Source organism: Candoia aspera, chromosome 2, assembly GCF_035149785.1.
Source record: "Candoia aspera isolate rCanAsp1 chromosome 2, rCanAsp1.hap2, whole genome shotgun sequence".
In the NCBI taxonomy this organism is placed as follows: domain Eukaryota; kingdom Metazoa; phylum Chordata; class Lepidosauria; order Squamata; family Boidae; genus Candoia; species Candoia aspera.
The window spans coordinates 243,788,361-243,807,886 of NC_086154.1; the positions used below are offsets into that span (position 1 = coordinate 243,788,361).

At 40.1% G+C, this 19,526-nt stretch overlaps 1 protein-coding gene across 1 annotated transcript in view; it reads right to left on the reverse strand.

The window, feature by feature from the left end:
• Positions 1-19,165, reverse strand: part of PARP8 (poly(ADP-ribose) polymerase family member 8) — a 179,070-nt gene extending 159,905 nt beyond the window's left edge. Inside the window, exons 1-2 of the mRNA XM_063295680.1 lie at positions 18,537-19,165; positions 17,554-17,608 (exon numbers count right to left, since the gene is read on the reverse strand). Of these exons, the coding sequence (XP_063151750.1) occupies positions 17,554-17,608; positions 18,537-18,627 (146 nt within the window). The 5' untranslated portion in view covers positions 18,628-19,165. The remainder of the gene's footprint in view (positions 1-17,553; positions 17,609-18,536) is intronic.
• Between the last annotated feature and the right edge of the window lie 361 nt (positions 19,166-19,526).

Here is a 19,526-nt window from a genome sequence, read left to right on the forward strand (position 1 = left end):
GTTTAGTCGCTTCCGACTCTTCGTGACTTCATGGACCAGCCCACGCCAGAGCTTCCTGTTGGTCGTCAACACCCCCAGCTCCCCCAGGGACGAGTCCGTCACCTCTAGAATATCATCCATCCACCTTGCCCTTGGTCGACCCCTCTTCCTTTTGCCCTCCACTCTCCCTAGCATCAGCATCTTCTCCAGGGTGTCCTGTCTTCTCATTATGTGGCCAAAGTATTTCAGTTTTGCCTTTAATATCATTCCCTCAAGTGAGCCGTCTGGCTTTATTTCTTGGAGGATGGACTGGTTTGATCTTCTTGCAGTCCAAGGCACTCTCAGAATTTTCCTCCAGCATCACAGTTCAAAAGCATCTATCGTCCTTCTCTCAGCCTTCCTTATGGTCCAGCTCTCGCAGCCATATGTTACTACAGGGAACACCATTGCTTTAACTATGCGGGCCTTTGTTGTCAGTGTGATGTCTCTGCTCTTAACTATTTTATCGAGATTTGTCATTGCTCTTCTCCCAAGGATTAAGCGTCTTCTGATTTCCTGACTGCAGTCAGCATCTGCAGTAATCTTTGCACCTAGGAATACAAAGTCTTTCACTGCTTCTACATTTTCTCCCTCTATTTGCCAGTTATCAATCAAGCTGGTTGCCATAATCTTGGTTTTTTTGAGGTTTAGCTGCAAACCAGCTTTTGCACTTTCTTCTTTCACCTTCATCATAAGGCTCCTCAGTTCCTCTTCACTTTCAGCCATCAAAGTGGTATCATCTGCATATCTGAGATTGTTAATGTTTCTTCCAGAGATTTTAACTCCAGCCTTGGATTCCTCAAGACCAGCTTGTCGCATGATGTGTTCTGCATACAAGTTGAATAGGTAAGGTGAGAGTATACAGCCCTGCTGTACTCCTTTCCCAATCTTAAACCAGTCCGTTGTTCCGTGGTCTGTTCTTACTGTTGCTACTTGGTCGTTATACAGATTCTTCAGGAGGCAGACAAGATGACTTGGTATCCCCATACCACTAAGAACTTGCCACAATTTGTTATGGTCCACACAGTCAAAGGCTTTAGAATAGTCAATAAAACAGAAATAGATGTTTTTCTGAAACTCCCTGGCTTTTTCCATTATCCAGCGGATATTGGCAATTTGGTTCCTAGTTCCTCTGCCTTTTCTAAACCCAGCTTGTACATCTGGCAATTCTCGCTCCAGAAATTGCTGAAGTCTACCTTGCAGGATCTTGAGCATTACCTTACTGGCATGTGAAATGAGTGCCACTGTTCGATAGTTTGAACATTCTTTAGTGTTTCCCTTTTTTGGTATGGGGATATAAGTTGATTTTTTCCAATCTGATGGCCATTCTTGTGTTTTCCAAATTTGCTGGCATATAGCATGCATTACCTTGACAGCATCATCTTGCAAGAGTGCTAAAGGTAAAATGAGCCAATGTTAAGTAAGCTGCATGGTCTACTACCAAACTATTTTTAATGATTATATTATGACCAAGTCTGCAGCATTTAATCAATGAATCAATTTACTCATTTGAAAGCTTTTGGAAATCAACTGAAAGACATCTATTAATTTTTTATGTCATTGGGCATAATGGCAATGGCTATTAATTAGTCAATGGCTTTGGTGAAAATTATTTTGTTATAGTATTTATATATTTTTTAAAAAATGCATATGTCAGGCAATTTTTTAATAGGAAATTTCTATTGTACTTTTCTACTTATTTAGACACGTTTCTTCTAAAGCAGTGTTTCTCAAACTTGGCAGCGTTAAGAAGTGTGGACTTCAACTCCAGGAATTCCCCAGCTAGCTATGAAGTCCACACATCTTAACATTGCCAAGTTTGAGAAACACTGTTCTAAAGGAACATCTGTTGAGACACAAACATGCATGATCCAAAAACAAAGGTATCCCCTTGAATATTGTTTTACTTTTATGCTAATACACACAGATTTAATTGGTGAAAACCAATTTCTTTAACCAAAGTACATGTTGTCAAGGTAACACATTAACAACACTGGCAGATTGATAAGTCTTTGCTTTGTGGCTGCTACAACTTGGGTTGTAGTGGCTCTCTAGGTTTAGCAATCATGCTGATTCTGGTGGGGAGGGTGTCATGGGGGAGCAGACTGCTGGAGAGATGGCTCCTTAGCCCTGCAATAGCACTAGAACTGTGAATACAGTGTGCAAATGCTTGTGTTTCCCAGATAAAACTTGACTTTCTTCCTATCTGCTCTTTTCAGTTTGCTTAAATCACTTGTATTTCATTATGCTAACACCTCACAGATGCAAGTTGTGTCTTTTATAGTTTCCTGTATGTTTTATTTGTTTAATTTCATTTTAAAACAAGTCTTGCTCTTGTAACTGTTTCAGCTGGTACCTCAGTTTCCAGGATAATAGCCAAGAAGAGATGTTCAAACTCTTGAATACCATTTGCATATTTGTTTTATACTGTAAGCTATAAATAAGACTTGATTGTGATCATTTATCATATGGGCAGTTAACTAACTTCATTTTTGTAATTAACATCCCTCTTTCTCATTCTTTCTTTCACCATTTTAATTTATCAGGACTCTAAATACTTGATGAGTATCTGGAATGCAATGAGAACAATGGCCAGAAGTAGGTACTCAACCAACTAGCCCCTTCTTGGCTACAGGCCAAATACTAGAATTTTGGGGACGGGGGTTCATCTATGTACATAGAAATACTTACTTTCTTCCTGTATAAAATCACTGATCATTCCCTTTAAATTCCAAGCAAAACTAAAAAAAAATAAAATAGAAGAAGCTATATTTAACCAATTTCAAGGTAACTGAGAGTGCAAAAGATATGGCAGCTCCCTCCAACTTGCCAGTCATGGTTAAAATTTAGGCCATAGCTGCATCTCTCCTGGACAGGAGACTGAAATGGATGGAGTATAGAGTCCCAAACAATTACATGTATGTGGGAGGCTGCTGGACTCTACTACTGAATATGAACATGAGAAGCTTGGACTTAAATGGCCACTTAACTATGAGGCATGTTTCTTCCCAAGTCTTTTTACTGGAGAAGCTTGGAATCAAACCTGAGACATTTGCATGCAAACCAGATCCCCTCATAAGATAAAGCAACAGGTTATCCTTTCTCATTCATACAGTGTTTTTTCTCTGCATGTGTATTTGAATTATTTGGATTTTTCCCCACTGTAATATTGTGTATTTTTATGCACAGTGTCACAAAAACATTACAATAATTCAGCATGTTCTTTATTAAAACATGAATAATTGTGGGGACAGCATCTGGTTCTCTAGAAAGTTGTTAGAAGGAATCCATTCCAGAAATGCTTAACAAAAATAGAGAACTGAAAGGCAAATGACACATGGCCCCATGATTTGATTCAAAATTTGTGCAAAGGGAATACAAGATCTGGATCTTATTTAGAGGTGCATATACATGCATTTCCCACAACAAAGATAACTCAGTCCCTTTTTACATGATACTCTGCAAAGATGAATACTCTCTTGTCATCTTTCTGTGTATTTGAATCAAGCACAGTACTTTTCCCAACTATGCCTAATTTCCTTCTTCCTAGCCACACCCTTCCATGATTGTTGCTGATGTGCATATCACCCATAAGGTAATTCAGAAGGAGACCTTTTCCAGAAGAGCTGAAGACACTTTTTTCTCCACACAATACCACAAGCTGATGGCATATATATTTGTTCTACACTCCACAATACTTATACCAGCTCTCCTGACTAATGAGGCCTCTGAAAAGATTTGATTTACCATGGTTACCATGGCACAGAAGACAGGTTTCTCTGTTCCAGTGCACTTGATCTGCTGCATGTAAGATCACATGGCAATTCAATTAAGCTGTGGTAATGGATGATCCTTAAAAATCCTCTCAGTATCTCACTGATGACAAGAAAATTAGCAGATGAGAATCCACTTATCCTGTGGTTGCTGCGGAAGGAAATCTTGCTCCAAGACAGCCAAGAGGCTACAGATGTTATTGATCTGTCCAGGGTCCTGATACAAGTTCAAGTGTATTCATACCACTGCCTGCTCACCTGATCATAGACAGAAGATGAAGAGTACACACATTACATTGGTTTCAGAGCAAATTGCTTTGCATCATGTTACTGAAAGTCACAAGAAGCAGCCACTGCTTAAAGGTTAAAGGTTCCTAGACTGTGGGTTGGAGCTTACCAAAAACAAATGCCAGTTTGCTAAAAGCAGTTACAGGTAGTCCTCACTTAACAACCACAATGGGGACCAGAAAACTGGTTAAGTGGTGTGGTCATTAAGTGAGTTACCATATGACCAGACCTGATTTTACAACCATTTTTTACAACAGTCGTTAAGCGAGCCCAGCTTCCCCGATGGACTTTTTTGCTGGAAACTCGCAAAAAAGGTCGCAAATTGTGATCATGTGACCGCAGGATGCTGCAACTGGTCATAAATGCAAGCCGGCTGCCAAGTGCCTGAATTGCGATCATGTGAGTGTGGGGGTGGTGCAACGTTTTGCGACAGTTGTAAGTGTGAGTACAGGTCATAAAGCAGTTTTTCTGAGGCTGTTGTAACTTCAGACCATCATTAAACGAACGGTTGTTAAGCAAGGACTACCTGTAGTACCAAATCAGAAAGTACTATAAGAATTTACCTGGCATCAATATCCTAAAGCAAGGTTTCTCAAACTTGGCAACTTTAAGATGTGTGGACTTCAACTCCCAGAATTCCCCACAATTAACCATCAAATGTGCCCTATTTGCTCTCCCTTCAGAGCATGAGAGCTAGTAAAAGAAAAAAAAAATCTGATACAGAGACTGATTTCCACTGCAGCCTGATAGCCAACTTTATCTACATGTTTGAAACCTCCATTGTTATCATTTGTCTTGCATAGGGAGAGGAGAACACCATAATCTAAAGCTACTGAGCAGAGCTAAGAAATTCTTGCTGAAACAGCAGAAGAAGCCACAGAGGTGGAGGTGGTGGAGAAGGAGGAGGAGGAAGTGATGCAATGTATGGACTTGACAGTCTCAGAGTTCTGAGTTAAAACCACAAGAGAAGGGTACCAGGTTTAAACAGGAGCTTTCATTGCTGTTTAGACAGGCCCATGTCCAAATTACTGGGACAGAAGAAGAAGAAGAAAAGCTTTGATGTTGCTGTACCAGACTTCCTCTCCTTTCCCAGAAAATAAGTAGGAGAAAAAGACAGGTGCAATGCAATTTCAAGGGGAAGGCAAAGAGACAGCTGAAACACCTGCAACCCGAACACTCTCTTCTACAATCAAGTTCTGTATTAAGAAATTACTCAGAATACAATACAGTTCTGTGGCAGCAAACAGTGTGCCACTGTGCCTAACTACATAGGTAATAATGAAAGCCAGTTTGGCCTAGTGGTTAAGGTGCTGGGCTAGAAACCAGGAGTCTGTGAGTTCTAGTCCCGCCTTAGGTCTGAAAGCCAGCTGGGTGACCTTGAGCCAGTCCCTCTGTCTCAGCCCAAGAGCCAATCAGGTGTGGTATGAGAGTTCTAGTCCCACCTTAGGCCTGAAAGCCGGCTGGGTGACCTTGGGCCAGTCCCTCTCTCTCAGACCAACTCACCTCACAAGGTGGTTGTTGTGGGGGAAATAGGAGGAGGAAGGAATATTAGGTATGTTTGCCACCTTCAGTTATTTATAAAAATAATAAAGGCAGGAAATAAATAAATAAATAAAAATAACTACAGTGCTAACTAAGCTACACAGCAACATATACTATACAGTAATAGATAATAACAGACTTCTTTTGAAGTTCTGTCTGTTGACACTTCATATTGTCAAAGGAAAAACTCCAAAGTGGTGATTAAAATTCAATTTGTTAAGTAAAAGGAAAGCTTGATCGTTTTTCTCTAAAGAAAGAGAGCTAAGCCGTTGTTTTGCATAAACCAAGCCAAATATCTGGGGATTCCAGACTGTAATGTAGCAGCTTTATGAAGGTGCCAAATCAGCATTCTTTGTAGTCTGCCATATTTTGGAACAACCAGGTCTCCATAAAAGAAGAACAGCTAGAAGGTTTAAAAATAATTTATTTTAAAATGATTATTTAAATAAAATTATAACCAGGTATACTTGCTATTAAAATTCTAATATCCTAATGTCCTTTTTATATCTGCAGTAAAAAAGTAAGAGAAAGCAAAGGTAACCCTTGCATACAGTACTAATAGCAGCAGTATTTCCCCTTATTGAAAAACATCTCTCAATTTGTCTAAGAGCTTTTTCCAAAAGAAATTAAAATTATTCAAACATCTATACTGTCTGTTCCATATTTAGTGCCCAGATTACCCATAAAGTTATTCCTAACTCATACATTCCTAATTAGTTTTCCTAAAGCAGCAAAGAGTGCAGTGCAATCAAACAGGTCCAATAATTCAGAAATCTGAAATAGATGGTTTTCAGGGGAAAAAAAATGAAGCAGTGATCAATCAGCTCAATTCCCAGCCCCCCAATAATCCTTCAAACCTCACAGCACATGAATTATTTATGATAATCTATGCAATTCACATACTTGAGCTCCTCATGAGGTTTTCATTTTCCCTCCTTTGATTTTACTTTTTAATTTATTTATTAACTAGATATATAAGGCTGCCCAACTCAAACAATGTGACTCCAGGAAGTGTACTTGAAGCGTCTGACTGTGGCTTTGGAGGACTTAAGCACTTCAAATGCAAACCCTGCTATTTACATCCATCCAAAGGTTGATTGTCCCATAATTTTCTCACTATTACAGCTTAATATCATTTGGGAAGAAGTGTGCATTGAAAGATCTAATTGCCAAAATTTCATGCTGGACTCTGTAAGAGGCCTAGCAAGGAAACAACAAGAAAAGTATAATTCTCGATTGTATGCTTGAATCCTCTTCAGTATATACTACTCCATAAGCAAATTCTGACTGAATAATTCATGGCAAGGGAAACCCTTCATTCTTTCAAGATTTTCATTCTCTTCAGGGTATTATTGGTGAACGCATGACCACGGTGAATGGGGCCAAAGCAACTTGGATGAAGGCAAAGCCAAAAGTGGAAGAAGGCAAGCTGTTCTCTTTTTCTCTCTCTTCCTCTTCCCAGACTATCTGCAGATTGGATTGTTTTGTCCCTCATGCCCAATATTTTCTACTCTGGCCAGCAGGGTCTAATGCAGAGATCTTATCCAGCACCTGATACTTTATTAAGTTTTTAACTGCAAGTGCCCTAGACTGAATACAGGAACTGATACATGTAAAGTATGCATTCTGCCCTATCGCAGGCTAGATTGTGATCAGAATATTAGGTTTTCTAAGTTCACCGTTCTACATGCATTCCCAATATGTATTTATTTATGTAACATATTTCTATGTGACCGTAATAAAAATAACTCTCAGAGGCTCACACAGAAAAAAATACAATGCAAAGCAAAAGCCATAGAAAAATAAAAACACAACCATACTGCAAAGGAAAAAAAGATGCCAGCAGCAAATCCAATGAGGGGAAGCCTCTCTGAAATGGCTCAGAGCTTTCCAAAGACCAGCAAAGAGGGAACAAGCCTAATCTCCACTGGGAGGCTGTTCCACCATGTAGACTCTGCAATAGAAAAGCAGTGCCTCCTTGCCTCAAACCCCCAAACTTCCCAAAGCATGGGACTTGCCATGGATTCTCCCTGATATATCCAATCAGTCATGCTGAAGCTGGCTGGAGAAGGTAGCCCTGAAGGTACCCTGGTGCCGAGCTATGAAGACTTTATAGGTCCAACCAGCACCTTAAATTGGACCTGGAAACTGACTGGCAACTGCTGCAGAGCCTGCAAAACAAGCGTTATGTGCTCCCAACATCAGGAGCGCAAAAGTATGTGGGCTGCTGCATTTTGAATCAACTGCAGTTTCTGAATATTCTTTAAGGGCAATCCCAGTTAGAGCCGATTACAGTAATTTCGAAGGGTGGTGACAAGAGCATGAGTCATGACTGCCAAGTCCTCCTTCCCTAGGTGAGGGTGCAACTGAGTCCAGAAGAACCCTCAAGTTTACCAAGCCTATCCTGATTTTGCCAAAATACTATGCACAATGAAAGATGTCCTTGTGATTGGAAGACATTCTTGTGATTCAAAAAAGCACTGTAGGAAAAGAATCAGGTAATGCAAACATCATTAGGTTCTTATGGAAGAAGAAAAGTCCTGTTGATCCATTTGATGCCAGAGCATGTATCTTTAAACTTACACTCGGCAGCATTACCTACTTGTATCTTTTGGCCCTAAGTTTTCAGATATGCTATGGATTTCTGCCTACAAGACAGTAAATAGGAAATCACCCACTTTCCCATCAATTGTAGTGAGACAGAGATTTAGTCTATGAATCCAACCAAGTCAACTGCAAACCAAGAATGCACATCGAAGTCACATACCAGAAAGCCCAGCCTGTATTTGTTTTGGCAACAACAGATACATGTCTTTTCAGAGTCAACATCATCCATCATAGCACAAATGTCATTTGTCAGTGGGCTCAAAATTCCCTTTGTCTGATACCAGAAACCTAACTAATTTTCAAGATCTTTAAAAAAAAAAAAGACCTGGCGGGTATTAGAGCTGAAGAGAAGAAAAGCAGGTCCTTCCAACAGGCATGCCTTCAAGGGAAGTTGATGATCTAAAGGTGAAAGTAAAAAGAAGTTCACAAACTTTTTCTTACATGTAGGAATAGAATCTACATCATTTCAGATTTTTTTTTTCCATTGTTCCCCTTCACATACCTGATTGGTTGCCACTTGGAACGTGGTCAGAAGTGAAAGCTGAAACAGCTAACTTATTGTGAGATACTAGAATTTGGTCAAGGGGAATGTAAAATAAAATCAAGAGAAGAACTGATGGCTGAGGGATATAGTTGTCAACGACTCTTTTATTTACAATTATTAGAAAGATTTAAAGTAAACAAAAGAATTTATGGTTTTGAACATTGTTAAGACTGAGTTTGGAACAGAATTGTGTATAAATGATGAACATGTAATTGCCAGAATGTATAAACTTTTATTGAAATTTGAAACAGAAGAACAACATGTGAAAGAATACATGATAAAGTGGGCTAAAAATTTTGGTTATAATATACAGATGGAACAATGGGAAAATATGTGGCTGAAAAGATTGAAATTTACATTACGTTGTCATTTTAAAGATTTTTTTTTTTTTTTAAATGATGTACCGTTGGTATACATCACCAGAGCAATTGTCTGGAATGTATAAAGGCACTTCAAATTTATGTTATAAATGTGAACAAGAAGGGACATTTTATCACATTTGGTGGACATGTAAAAAAGCTAGAAAATTCTGGATTCAAATGCATACACTGATTCAGAGGATTTTAAAAATTAATATACAATTGAGACCAGAGATTTTTCTTTTGGGTTTGATGAACAAACAGTTGGAAAAAAGTTATGAAACTTTGTTTTCATACATGATAACTACAGCAAGAGTGTTGTATGCACAAAGATGGAAAGATTCAGCACTACCCACAATGGAGGAATGGTTGGGGAAGATGATGGAACTTGCTGAGATGGCTCAACTGACTTCTCTGATCAGAGAAAAGACAATATCTACATTTATGGTTGACTGAAAACCGCTTATAAATTTTTTGCATGAAATAGAAAAAAATGAACTTATGATTTATGGTTTTGATGATTAGACACAATAGATTACAGAAAGAAGAGAGTTATGTTGTAACCATATAGAGTAAGAGGTAAATTTATAATTGTACTTATAACTGCTGTGAAGAAGATCGGAAGCTACTTCTTTGTATCTTTCTTTCTTTTCTATTTCTTTTTCTTTTTATTCCCTTTCTTGCACTTTTAGCTTTCTCTTTGATTTCTTCCTCTTTTTTTCCTTTTTCTTATATTAGTTTCTATTAGTTTTTATCTTCCTTTTAAAAATATCTTTAATAAAAATTATATTTAAAAAAAGAAATGGTAGCTAGAAAAGATCTTTGCATTGGTATGCCATTATGCCATTGTTTCTGGAAGACTATCCTGCATGTACACTACACACTTCCTCAAATGATTCTATTTCTAGCATATTAAAACTTTTAATTGTCAACTTATACTCTAACCCACACAGGAGGAAGTAACTCCTTTCCCACCTCATGATGGCCTCCAGAACAGTGATTTCCTCTAAACTCCCCTCATGTACCAGAAGAGCAACTTTTAGGAAAGGGCCTTAGAAAAGCATCTTTTTTTAAAAAAAAAAAAAAAGAGAGAGAGAGAGAGAGAGTTGAGGTCAGGCAAAGGTTTCCTTCTTTCTGATTTTGGCTTTCAGCTCCCCCAGAATCCCTTACTATTGTCCATACTACCTGAAGTTGATAGGCATTGACATTCAAATCACCTGAGGGAACACCAACACAAAATGACCACCTGGACTGACAACATTCTTCACATATTCCATTCTGGTGTAACCAGGACAGGGAAAGTGCAAGACTAGAACAAAAGATTTTAACACTGGGGGAGGAAGTTAGAAAGCCTGGATTAACTCTAAGAAGACTTCCTGAGACTTGCGTGTGTGTGCGTGCACGCATGCCTTCAAGTCATTATTGACTCCTGGACAAGTATGTGCACTTTTGGGGGCAACATTTTTGGAAGTGGTTTGGCCCAGCCTTCTTCCTACAGCTGAGATGAAGTGACTGGCCTAAAGTCACCCAGCTGGCTTCGTGCCTAAGACAGGACTAGAACTCCCAGTTTCTAGCCTAGTGCTTTAACTACTATACCGAACTGGTGACTAGATGACAACAACTGGTGGGGCTCCAAAATCCCTACTACTTCCTAAGCACTACTACTATCCCTACTACTTCCCAAGTCCAATTTCTCTCTGGTTTTCTGCTTTTTATAACACTTCATCTGACAGAATTCTGAAAGACCAGAAAGATTGCATACTCTTTTGTGCTAATTTGGTTGGTCCCAATAAAAGTACAGTGTTCCTCAACCTCAGCAACTTTAAGATGTCTGGACATCAACCCCCAGTCTGCTGGCTGGGGAATTCTGGGAGTTGAAGTCCACACAACTCAAGTTGCTGAGGTTATGAAACCCTGTACTAGGCAAAACAATGTCTGTAGTTTTGCTCTGTCACCAACAATTCAACATCTTATCACTGCAATAATAAAAATGCATGTTTTGCGAATAATTCCTTTCTCCTGGAATGATACACCATTAGAATGATAGCAAAGTCCTAATTCTGTGCAGAAGAATGAACCACAACTCTTAATATCACTGGTTGGTTATGCACACATGCTGCCCTTCCTTCCAAGAGACAAGGATGCATCCTAAGATAGAAAGGCTTAAAAATGCCAGCAACGTGAAATGCAACAATAGAGAAACAGCCACACAGATCAGTAAAAATTATCAAAAAAAAAGTGAAAGTGGCAGCAAAAATTACTAATGATGCATACTTCGAGAATCCTTCCAAACACATTATCACGTTTATTACAGCCCTAAGGTCAGACACAATAAAACTACACAATAGCAACAATCTTACATTAATACATATACATAAAACAAAAGCAATTAGTATACTATGTTCCAAAATTAATTAAGAATGAAAATACTAAAATAAATTGAAATAAAATACTACGTTAAGAAATTCTAAATCTAAGTGATGGTGCGGTGTATTGTGCAGATGGTAGCACAAAACTGGGCAACCTGGGAGGATGTTTTGGGGTCCTTGTCTGAAAGAAGTAGCATTAAATAGAAATCCCACTTCCTGCCTGGAAATTTCTTCAATATCGGATATATAAGGATCTGTCTAGAGTCCTTATCTGGAGAACAATATTACAATGTATGGCTTAGGGTTTCTATTGCGCTGTCACCACACAGACATAACCGAAGGTGCATAGGAATACCCTTAAAACGTTCAAAAAGGACTGCTGAGGGCGTGTGTCCAGCCTGGCTAAGGTAAAAGCTTTATGACATTTCAGAATTGTGATAGATGATAAAGAAGAAGCTGGAACGAACCCTGCCGGAAGAAAATGACAGATATTGGGGTGTTGCACCTTACTTAAATTTGTTTGGAGATCTATATCCAAGATTCATTGTCTCAGGGTGGTTCTAGCATTATCAAATCCTAATAAGCACAGACTTTCCATAGAGAAGCCCAGAAATTTAATTTTGTTCCAGACAAACATGGATAGACATAACGAATATATAGAGCAACGACATGTTCATTGCCCATTACACTGCAGGTTATATTATTTCTATTGGAAGTAAAGTCTTCTTCAAGTCAAACCTGACTTCTTTTTTTAAAAATATTTTTATTCAGATTTTTCAATTCAGTAAAAGTATAAAAAACTAAAATAAGAAAATAAGAAAAAAGAAATGAAAAAAGAAAACACAGAATTATGACTTGCACCCTTCTTTCTATAATGTAATTGCCATCTTATTCTTTCCCCTTCCTCTTTGGCCCTTTTTAATCCTCCAACCCATAAATCTTCAGTTCAGTCTTTTCTTCTTTCAACAAAAAGTCCATATAAGGCTTCCAGTTTTTAAAAAAGTCTTTATTGTTTTTCCCCTGGCCAAGTCAAGCCTGATTTCTGATGACTTCATGGACACATCTGATAGTTTTTTCAGCAGCCAAACAGAAGTAGTTTGCCTCTGTTTTCTTCCAGGTGATTTTACAACTCCAGAGTCTAGGCTTCAGCCCTGGTGTTCCCTACTAGTCTCATAACCCCGCTGGTCTTTCAGCAAGAGACTAGCAGAACTTTATGCTGTTTTTACAATCATAAACTGCTGTCAGCATTCTCAGCAGTTGCCCAGTTCATGCATTATCTTTCTCCATGCAAACATACCTTACGAAACTGCTCACATGGGAGCAAATTTACAAGTGATGCAACTGCAATATAATGATTAACTAAGAATGTAAGCAGAAAAATTCTCTGCTCAAGTCTCATTAGAGCCAAGAATTAATTATATAGCCATAGTCAAGTCAGAGCCTCTTGGGTTTACTTCCCTATCTCCACCATGAGGATAATCTACAAAACTGAAGATTAGTCAGATAGGTAGAAAGATATACAGAAATGGAGTACTATAAATTCTCAAAAAGTGCATATATAAACATTACATTATCATATTTATCTATTATGTGAACCAACACTGAAGGTGCTTTGATAGACAAGGGTCACTGCACATTACAGATGAAAGGAATGAAATTCTGACTTGTAACCATCATTACTAAGAGCCAATCTTTCACTTTATATGTCTAAAACAATAACACTAAGAAGAAGCAAACCAAATTCTTAGGACTCCATACATCCACTGGAAATTTTTGAAGAATTTTAATTAAAAAGCCTGGAGTATTAAAAGGTCATTAAGCCCTGGCCTTAAACTATTGTTTCTATGAAACATCTTTGCATTATTGATGAGAAAGCAACTTCATTAACTTCTCTACTTATAAAATGTAGTTGTAAATGTGGCTTGAATTTGTTTTGGGTTTTCTGCTTAGAGCTACAAGACTAAGCTACTAGATCAAACTTCCAAATGGAGCTTTCTAACACCAAAGCAAACTCATTTTCTATGAAACAAACACTTTTTAATCCTATATTGTGTTCTCACAAATCTATCTGCATACACACACATAGACAAAACTATAATTCTCCCCCTGAGTTAAATACATTAACTCACTACTTACTCCTTACTATCACTGGAATGAAGGCATGGGACAACATGTTTGATTTAAAGTTACAGTTTTATTAACTGTAACCAGGATGTACAATAAGCATAACTTCACAACCTGGGCTATCTGCTGTCTCCCAACTTTGAGTGCATCTTGTAAAGTTGTTATCAAATGGTATTTTTTCTGTGACTGAGGGGGAAAATAATCAAACACATGACTAGAATGTAATGTTTAATTAAACATAAAGGGAAAGAAAGGGAAATAGAAAGTATTTTTTGTCTTGTTTTTTTTTTCTCTAATAGTTTTTAGACTGTGGCCATCAACATGCTACTGAAAGACCAAGTGTAGCTGTCAGCTCAGACACAGCTAAATATACCAAACATAACATAATGAACAGACACTTTCCAACTTAGGCCTCAAGTTTACAAATTTCAACTCTTATATCAAGCCCATGCTGGCACTAGCCACAGCCCAAAATTTGATCTGGGCTTTTGGACACCTGTCCATATTGAAATCAGTCAAAGGAGGGTTTTGGACTCCACTAGGTATCTGCACTTGTTTTAACTCAAGAACTGTTCCCTCTCCTGAGGCAGACAATGTTTCAGCAAAGTTAAATGAAGAACTTGTCAAGACCTGCGGTGATGTCCCTTCCTGACATACATCACAGATAGTTTTGAAGGAAATGTCCATGGAAGTCAGGTCAATAACTGGCCTGAGGAACCAGGGCTCAGTGGTAAAAGAGGAACGTTGTCTTCACAAATACCTAGGTTCAAAATTTGGCGTCTTAAGAGTTTAAATGATCAGATAGCAGGAAATGAGGAAAAAACAGTCCTCTATCTGTTATTACCTATCTAGTTAATAATGTTTATTATTCTGACTGGAGAACTGCAGCCAATTTCAACAGCAGTCAAGAATAAACTAGATGGAAAAGCGGGTAAGTCTAACGCAATTTCTTATACATCACTGTATTTCTCTGTGTTAAAACTGCCATAGCATCAAAAAGAGGAAGTTGGAGCTAAGGCTGCTAAGAAAATCTCTGAAATAAATAGTATTTAAATGATTCACGGACAAGGAAAGTGCTATTCTGTACTGGCCCTGATTGTACCCCAAAGTCTTTCATTCTCAGAGAGACTTAGCTTGCCTTTCTTATTAAACCTGATTCAGGTGAACCTTCAAAATTGTCATTCTGCCAATTTGTATGGCTTTGATACGGCTGTCTACTGCAGTTCCTTCAAAATATGATTACACAAACATTTTGATATTGTTATTTTTATTCTGCTGAATTTTGAGATACTTTCCATATGTTTTATAGGCAACTTTGAGGATATGCATGTGTCTATGTATGTGTGTATGGAAAAGAGCTTTCAACATTTTATATACAAAAGCAATAAACCATATTAATCTGGCCCTTGTGGAAAATGAGATGATGGATCTGATCGTCCTAAAGTAATGGGAAGACCCAGGTTTTGTATCTGAATATAGAAAAATCAAGCTCATTACTCTCCACTAAGCTCAATAGTGAAACTGAAATAATTTTCAGCCCCGCATGAGCTAAGCAGATCTCATGTTTTATGTCTCTTCCTTTGATTTCTCAGTACTTCATACTCTTGGATCAATAGGTTTATAAAGATGAACCTGTAATGCCTCATTCCCACAAGCAGGTCATTAGTGCAGCCATCCAGTGATGACTGTGCATCTCTTGAATTGAGCTTCAGCTCAAGCTACTTGCAGTATTGTTGTGAAGATGAAATGCATAGTACACCAAGAAATCTTTAGAGAAAAGTATGTTCTATAAACAAATTCTGCTCCAAAGCACTTAAATGCTGGCCAAAATAAAAACACGGGAGTGCTGGCCTTGGACAAATGCAAACTCATTTGCATCACCTATACCAATGCTGCAAGAGTAATCAGCACTCATCTGGAAGACAAGGTAGCCTTTGGGCAAATTGCAGAAATGTCTTCTGGCATGCTACCCCATGGAGTGAACAGATAGTTCCTCAATTACCACATGTATTCACCAGTGACTGAGCTGTTCAGAGGCAAACAATATGAGTTGTGCCAGCATTGCCAAGCATACTTCATGCAAGTCTCCATAAACATGCTCTAATACAAGCCCAGTTGTTACTATGTCACCTACAAAATAAATGGAATAGGTAGGGAATCAAATTCTGAAGTTGACGCAATTAGGGTTAGAAACACCTATTGCCTTAAGTCAAAACTAATCTTAACCACTGTGTGGTCAGTTCTAGGCTGCTGATCCAACAAAGAATTCCCTTAATGTTTCATAACAAATTCAGCTTCTGGCCCACAAGGAGGACAGAAATGCTTTTGACTGAACCACCTCTGAATACAAGATTCAGAGGTACATGCATCTGCAGGTCTCAGAAGCAGGCTGGTACTATGCAGAATTAGGTGCATCGGTCTAAACCAGTGTTTCTCAACCTTGGCAATTTTAAGATGTGTGGACTTCAACTCTCAGAATTCCCCAGCCAGCTGGCTGGGGAATTCTGGGAGTTGAAGTCCACACATCTTAAAGTTGCCAAGGTTGAGAAACACTGGTCTAAACCTATTACACCCACACACATCAATGGATTTAAGTTATGTCTTAATTCTGCAAAGGACTGGAATATGGAGGGGACTAGAGGTATCAACTGGTGCTTGAATGTAGAGCAATCTGAAATATATGGCAGACAGGATTAAGCAGTTGAGATGGCAAGATACACAGTAATAGGCCCTTGATCATTTAAATGCAACCGTACTCTAGGAGAAGGGCTGCAGATTTGAACAAAGTAGTAGTATATATCAAAAGATGCTTTAAACTTTTTCCAGTAGGACCACTGTCACAGTAAATGCTGACTTCTGCTCTTGTCCCATCTGTATGGTAAAAGGCCTGTGAATCTTTTTGCTGGAAAAGAGCTGAGGGCAGTAATTTTGACTGTAAACATTTTCTTCTGGAATATTTCTCTTAAACCTACCATAGCCCTAGCTATCACAAAGACTTTTCAAAAAAAGAATCATATAACGCAATGGATACAGACTTTAGGAACTATAATCAAACTAAAACAATTTCCAAACTGATCAGTTGTTCTAGATATTTGATGTAATTCTACCTGATTTAAAATAACTTAAAATGAAGATGAGCAACCATCTGTATGATGAAAACTCCAGAATCTTCACAGTTAACAAAGTATTACCATTAAAATAGAGAGAGACCAAAAAAATGTATTAACTTATGCAGATATTTGTGTCATTGGGGCAAAGTTCAGAAACCATGTACAATTTTTAAAAGACTATCAAATTTCATTGGTTCAGTGTTTGGTTCCTGTAGTAATACTTGTATACTCACTATAAACTTTACTGATTCTCTTTTTAATGCCAATGAGTTGCTGTATTAACAAAGAATATACAAACAGGTTCACATGTTGCAATCTCCTTTTTCCATAGCGCTGTATTGTGAACACAGATACCAAATTACATGGCTGGTAGCATTCAAACATTGTCTGACCTGCTTCTGCTTTGTATTACACCTAGCCTATAGCAAAAAAGAAAGAAAGAAAGAAAGAAAGAAAGAAAGAAAGAAAGAAAGAAAGAAAGAAAGAAAGAAAGATCATGTCCCCTGTTCCTCTCCCTGCTCCCTTTTGCACACATCAAACATAATGTCTAAAGTCTGCAAATCAGAGGGAGACAAAGAAAAGGAAGTGCAGGATCAATGAACCTCTGATGACTAATAATCACCCTACAGAACACCTGTTCCAGGCCAATATTTCTTTGAAAAGGCTCAAGGCATCACTAGCTAGGAAATATAGGCTATCTTCCAAGGGAGGGACAGTGAGAACAACATTCCAAACTTGCTCAACACAAGCAGCTTACCAGCAGCTTTTGCATCACCAGCAAGTGAAAAGAAATACAGCTATTTTAAAGGGCATTCATACCTTTTGGATCCTCCGATGTAGGTGAAGGTAAAAGTGGAATCTGCGTATCTGAAATCTGAAATACAAAAGAGCTGTGTTGCTGTTGATCAATCTTGCTTGCTTGCCACATCTGTCATGCCTGGTCTGTTAACCTCCCCACGCCCTCAGCTCCCTCCCCAGTATGGCACACATATAGCACAAGGGATTAATTTAAGCCAGGAAACAAAAATAGCAGCAATCATCATCATCATCATCATCATCATCATCATCATCATCATCTAGCAGGAGGACCACCCCAGTCTACCCCTCCCTGCAACAAGTGCTCCAGTGCTATGGCAACAGGAAGGATTTCCATTCTCGGTGGAGGCAACAGGCAGTAATAAGACAAACTGCTCAAGGAGAATCAAACATCAGGAATGATTTGAGGACAGCAACACGCCAAAATATTGAAGATTTGAAATAAGGGGGCAGAGAGGAAGAGAGAGATGGGCAGGGGGGGGGAAAAGGTAAACTAGACAGGGACATTTTTGTACAATCTCTATCACTAAGTTCCACCCTAGAAGGTCTACTTTTTCCCACCACCTTTCCAGGCATGAAAAATATGATGGACAGACCCAAGCGTATTGTTCAGGCAAAGGTTTAAAAACATGGAGGGAAACCGTTTGCACGGAAAACAAGGCTGAGATGGATGGTGGCTTAGCTCTAAACGTAAACTAAAATCCAACCTAACTAGGAAACCAGAGAGCCGACCTTCCCACCAATTAAGTGCCACAACAGCCACTTATCTGTGATGCGTGGGGGAGGGGGTCGTCACATGCTTTAAAAAAGAAGAAAAAGAAGACGATCCAACAACAAAACGTCAAGGGATTCTCCCCAAACGAGTTCAGCCACCCTCCCACCAACGCGTTTGGAGCCAGCTCCATCCGCTCGCCCTCCCTCGAGAACAACCGTCCGAAAGCAACTGAGCCGGGATAGGAATGAAAAGACCAGGCTGGAAAACTCACCTGCAAACAGGCAGTCCTTTTCCGCCTTGCACTTTTGGATCACTATGTCAATATCCTTCTGAATCCTCTCTTGCCTTGAACACATCCCCATGAACTGAATCCCTGGGGGAAGGAAAAAAAGAAAACCGCCGGGGGATTCCTACGCCTTCTCCCTCTGGCTCGGCTCCTCGTTTGCTTTTCGGTTCAAACAGCGGTTCAAAAATGGAACCCTTCCAGGAAGACTGAGGGCTTAGCGAGAGAAGAGGAAAAGCCCTCCTTCCTGGGTGCGCGCGGAACCCGGGGGAAATCGGCGTTGCATGCCCAGATATGCTCGCCCAGATGTTGACGCCAGTTTTCCGTCGGGCTTGGCAGTGGATCCGAGAAGGGGTTCGGGGTGCTTTCGGCGCCGGCGGGTGGGTCGGCTGGCTGGCTGGCTGGCTGGCCGGCCGGCTGGGGCAGGGGAGCAACCCCGGAGATCGAGGTCGAGACCAGCGACTCTTCACTCTCCTGCTCCCCCTCCGCCACCGCTGGGCTGCTGGAGTGACGGGGGGAGAAAGGAGATCAGGCGGCGGCGGCGGCGGCGGCGGCGTATCACAACAGCCCCAGCGGCGGCTCCAGGCAGAGGGAGGGAGAGCGAGCGAGCAAGTCACTCCGCCGCGCGCGCACACGCACACTCACACATACACACACGCGCACACAGGGGCAGCTCCCCGAGAGGCCGACATTTCTGCAGCGACGCCAAGCCGCAAACCCCTCCCCTGCCCGCCGCCGCCGCCGCTCCCAGCCGAGACACTCCGCCTGCTACGCGTACTGTTGCTTTCCGCGAAGCCGAGGCGCTCTTTCTGGCGGCGGTCCTCCCTCCGCGGAGCCTTTGGCTTCTCCGTCCGCGGCTTCTACGAACGGGCGGCGGGGAGCGGCTGACGGCTGCGCTGCCTCCGGCGCGAGGGGAGGGGGGACATTCCCGTCGCCCCGCGAGACCCGCGGGTCTTGCCCCGCTCGCGCCCCTTTCGG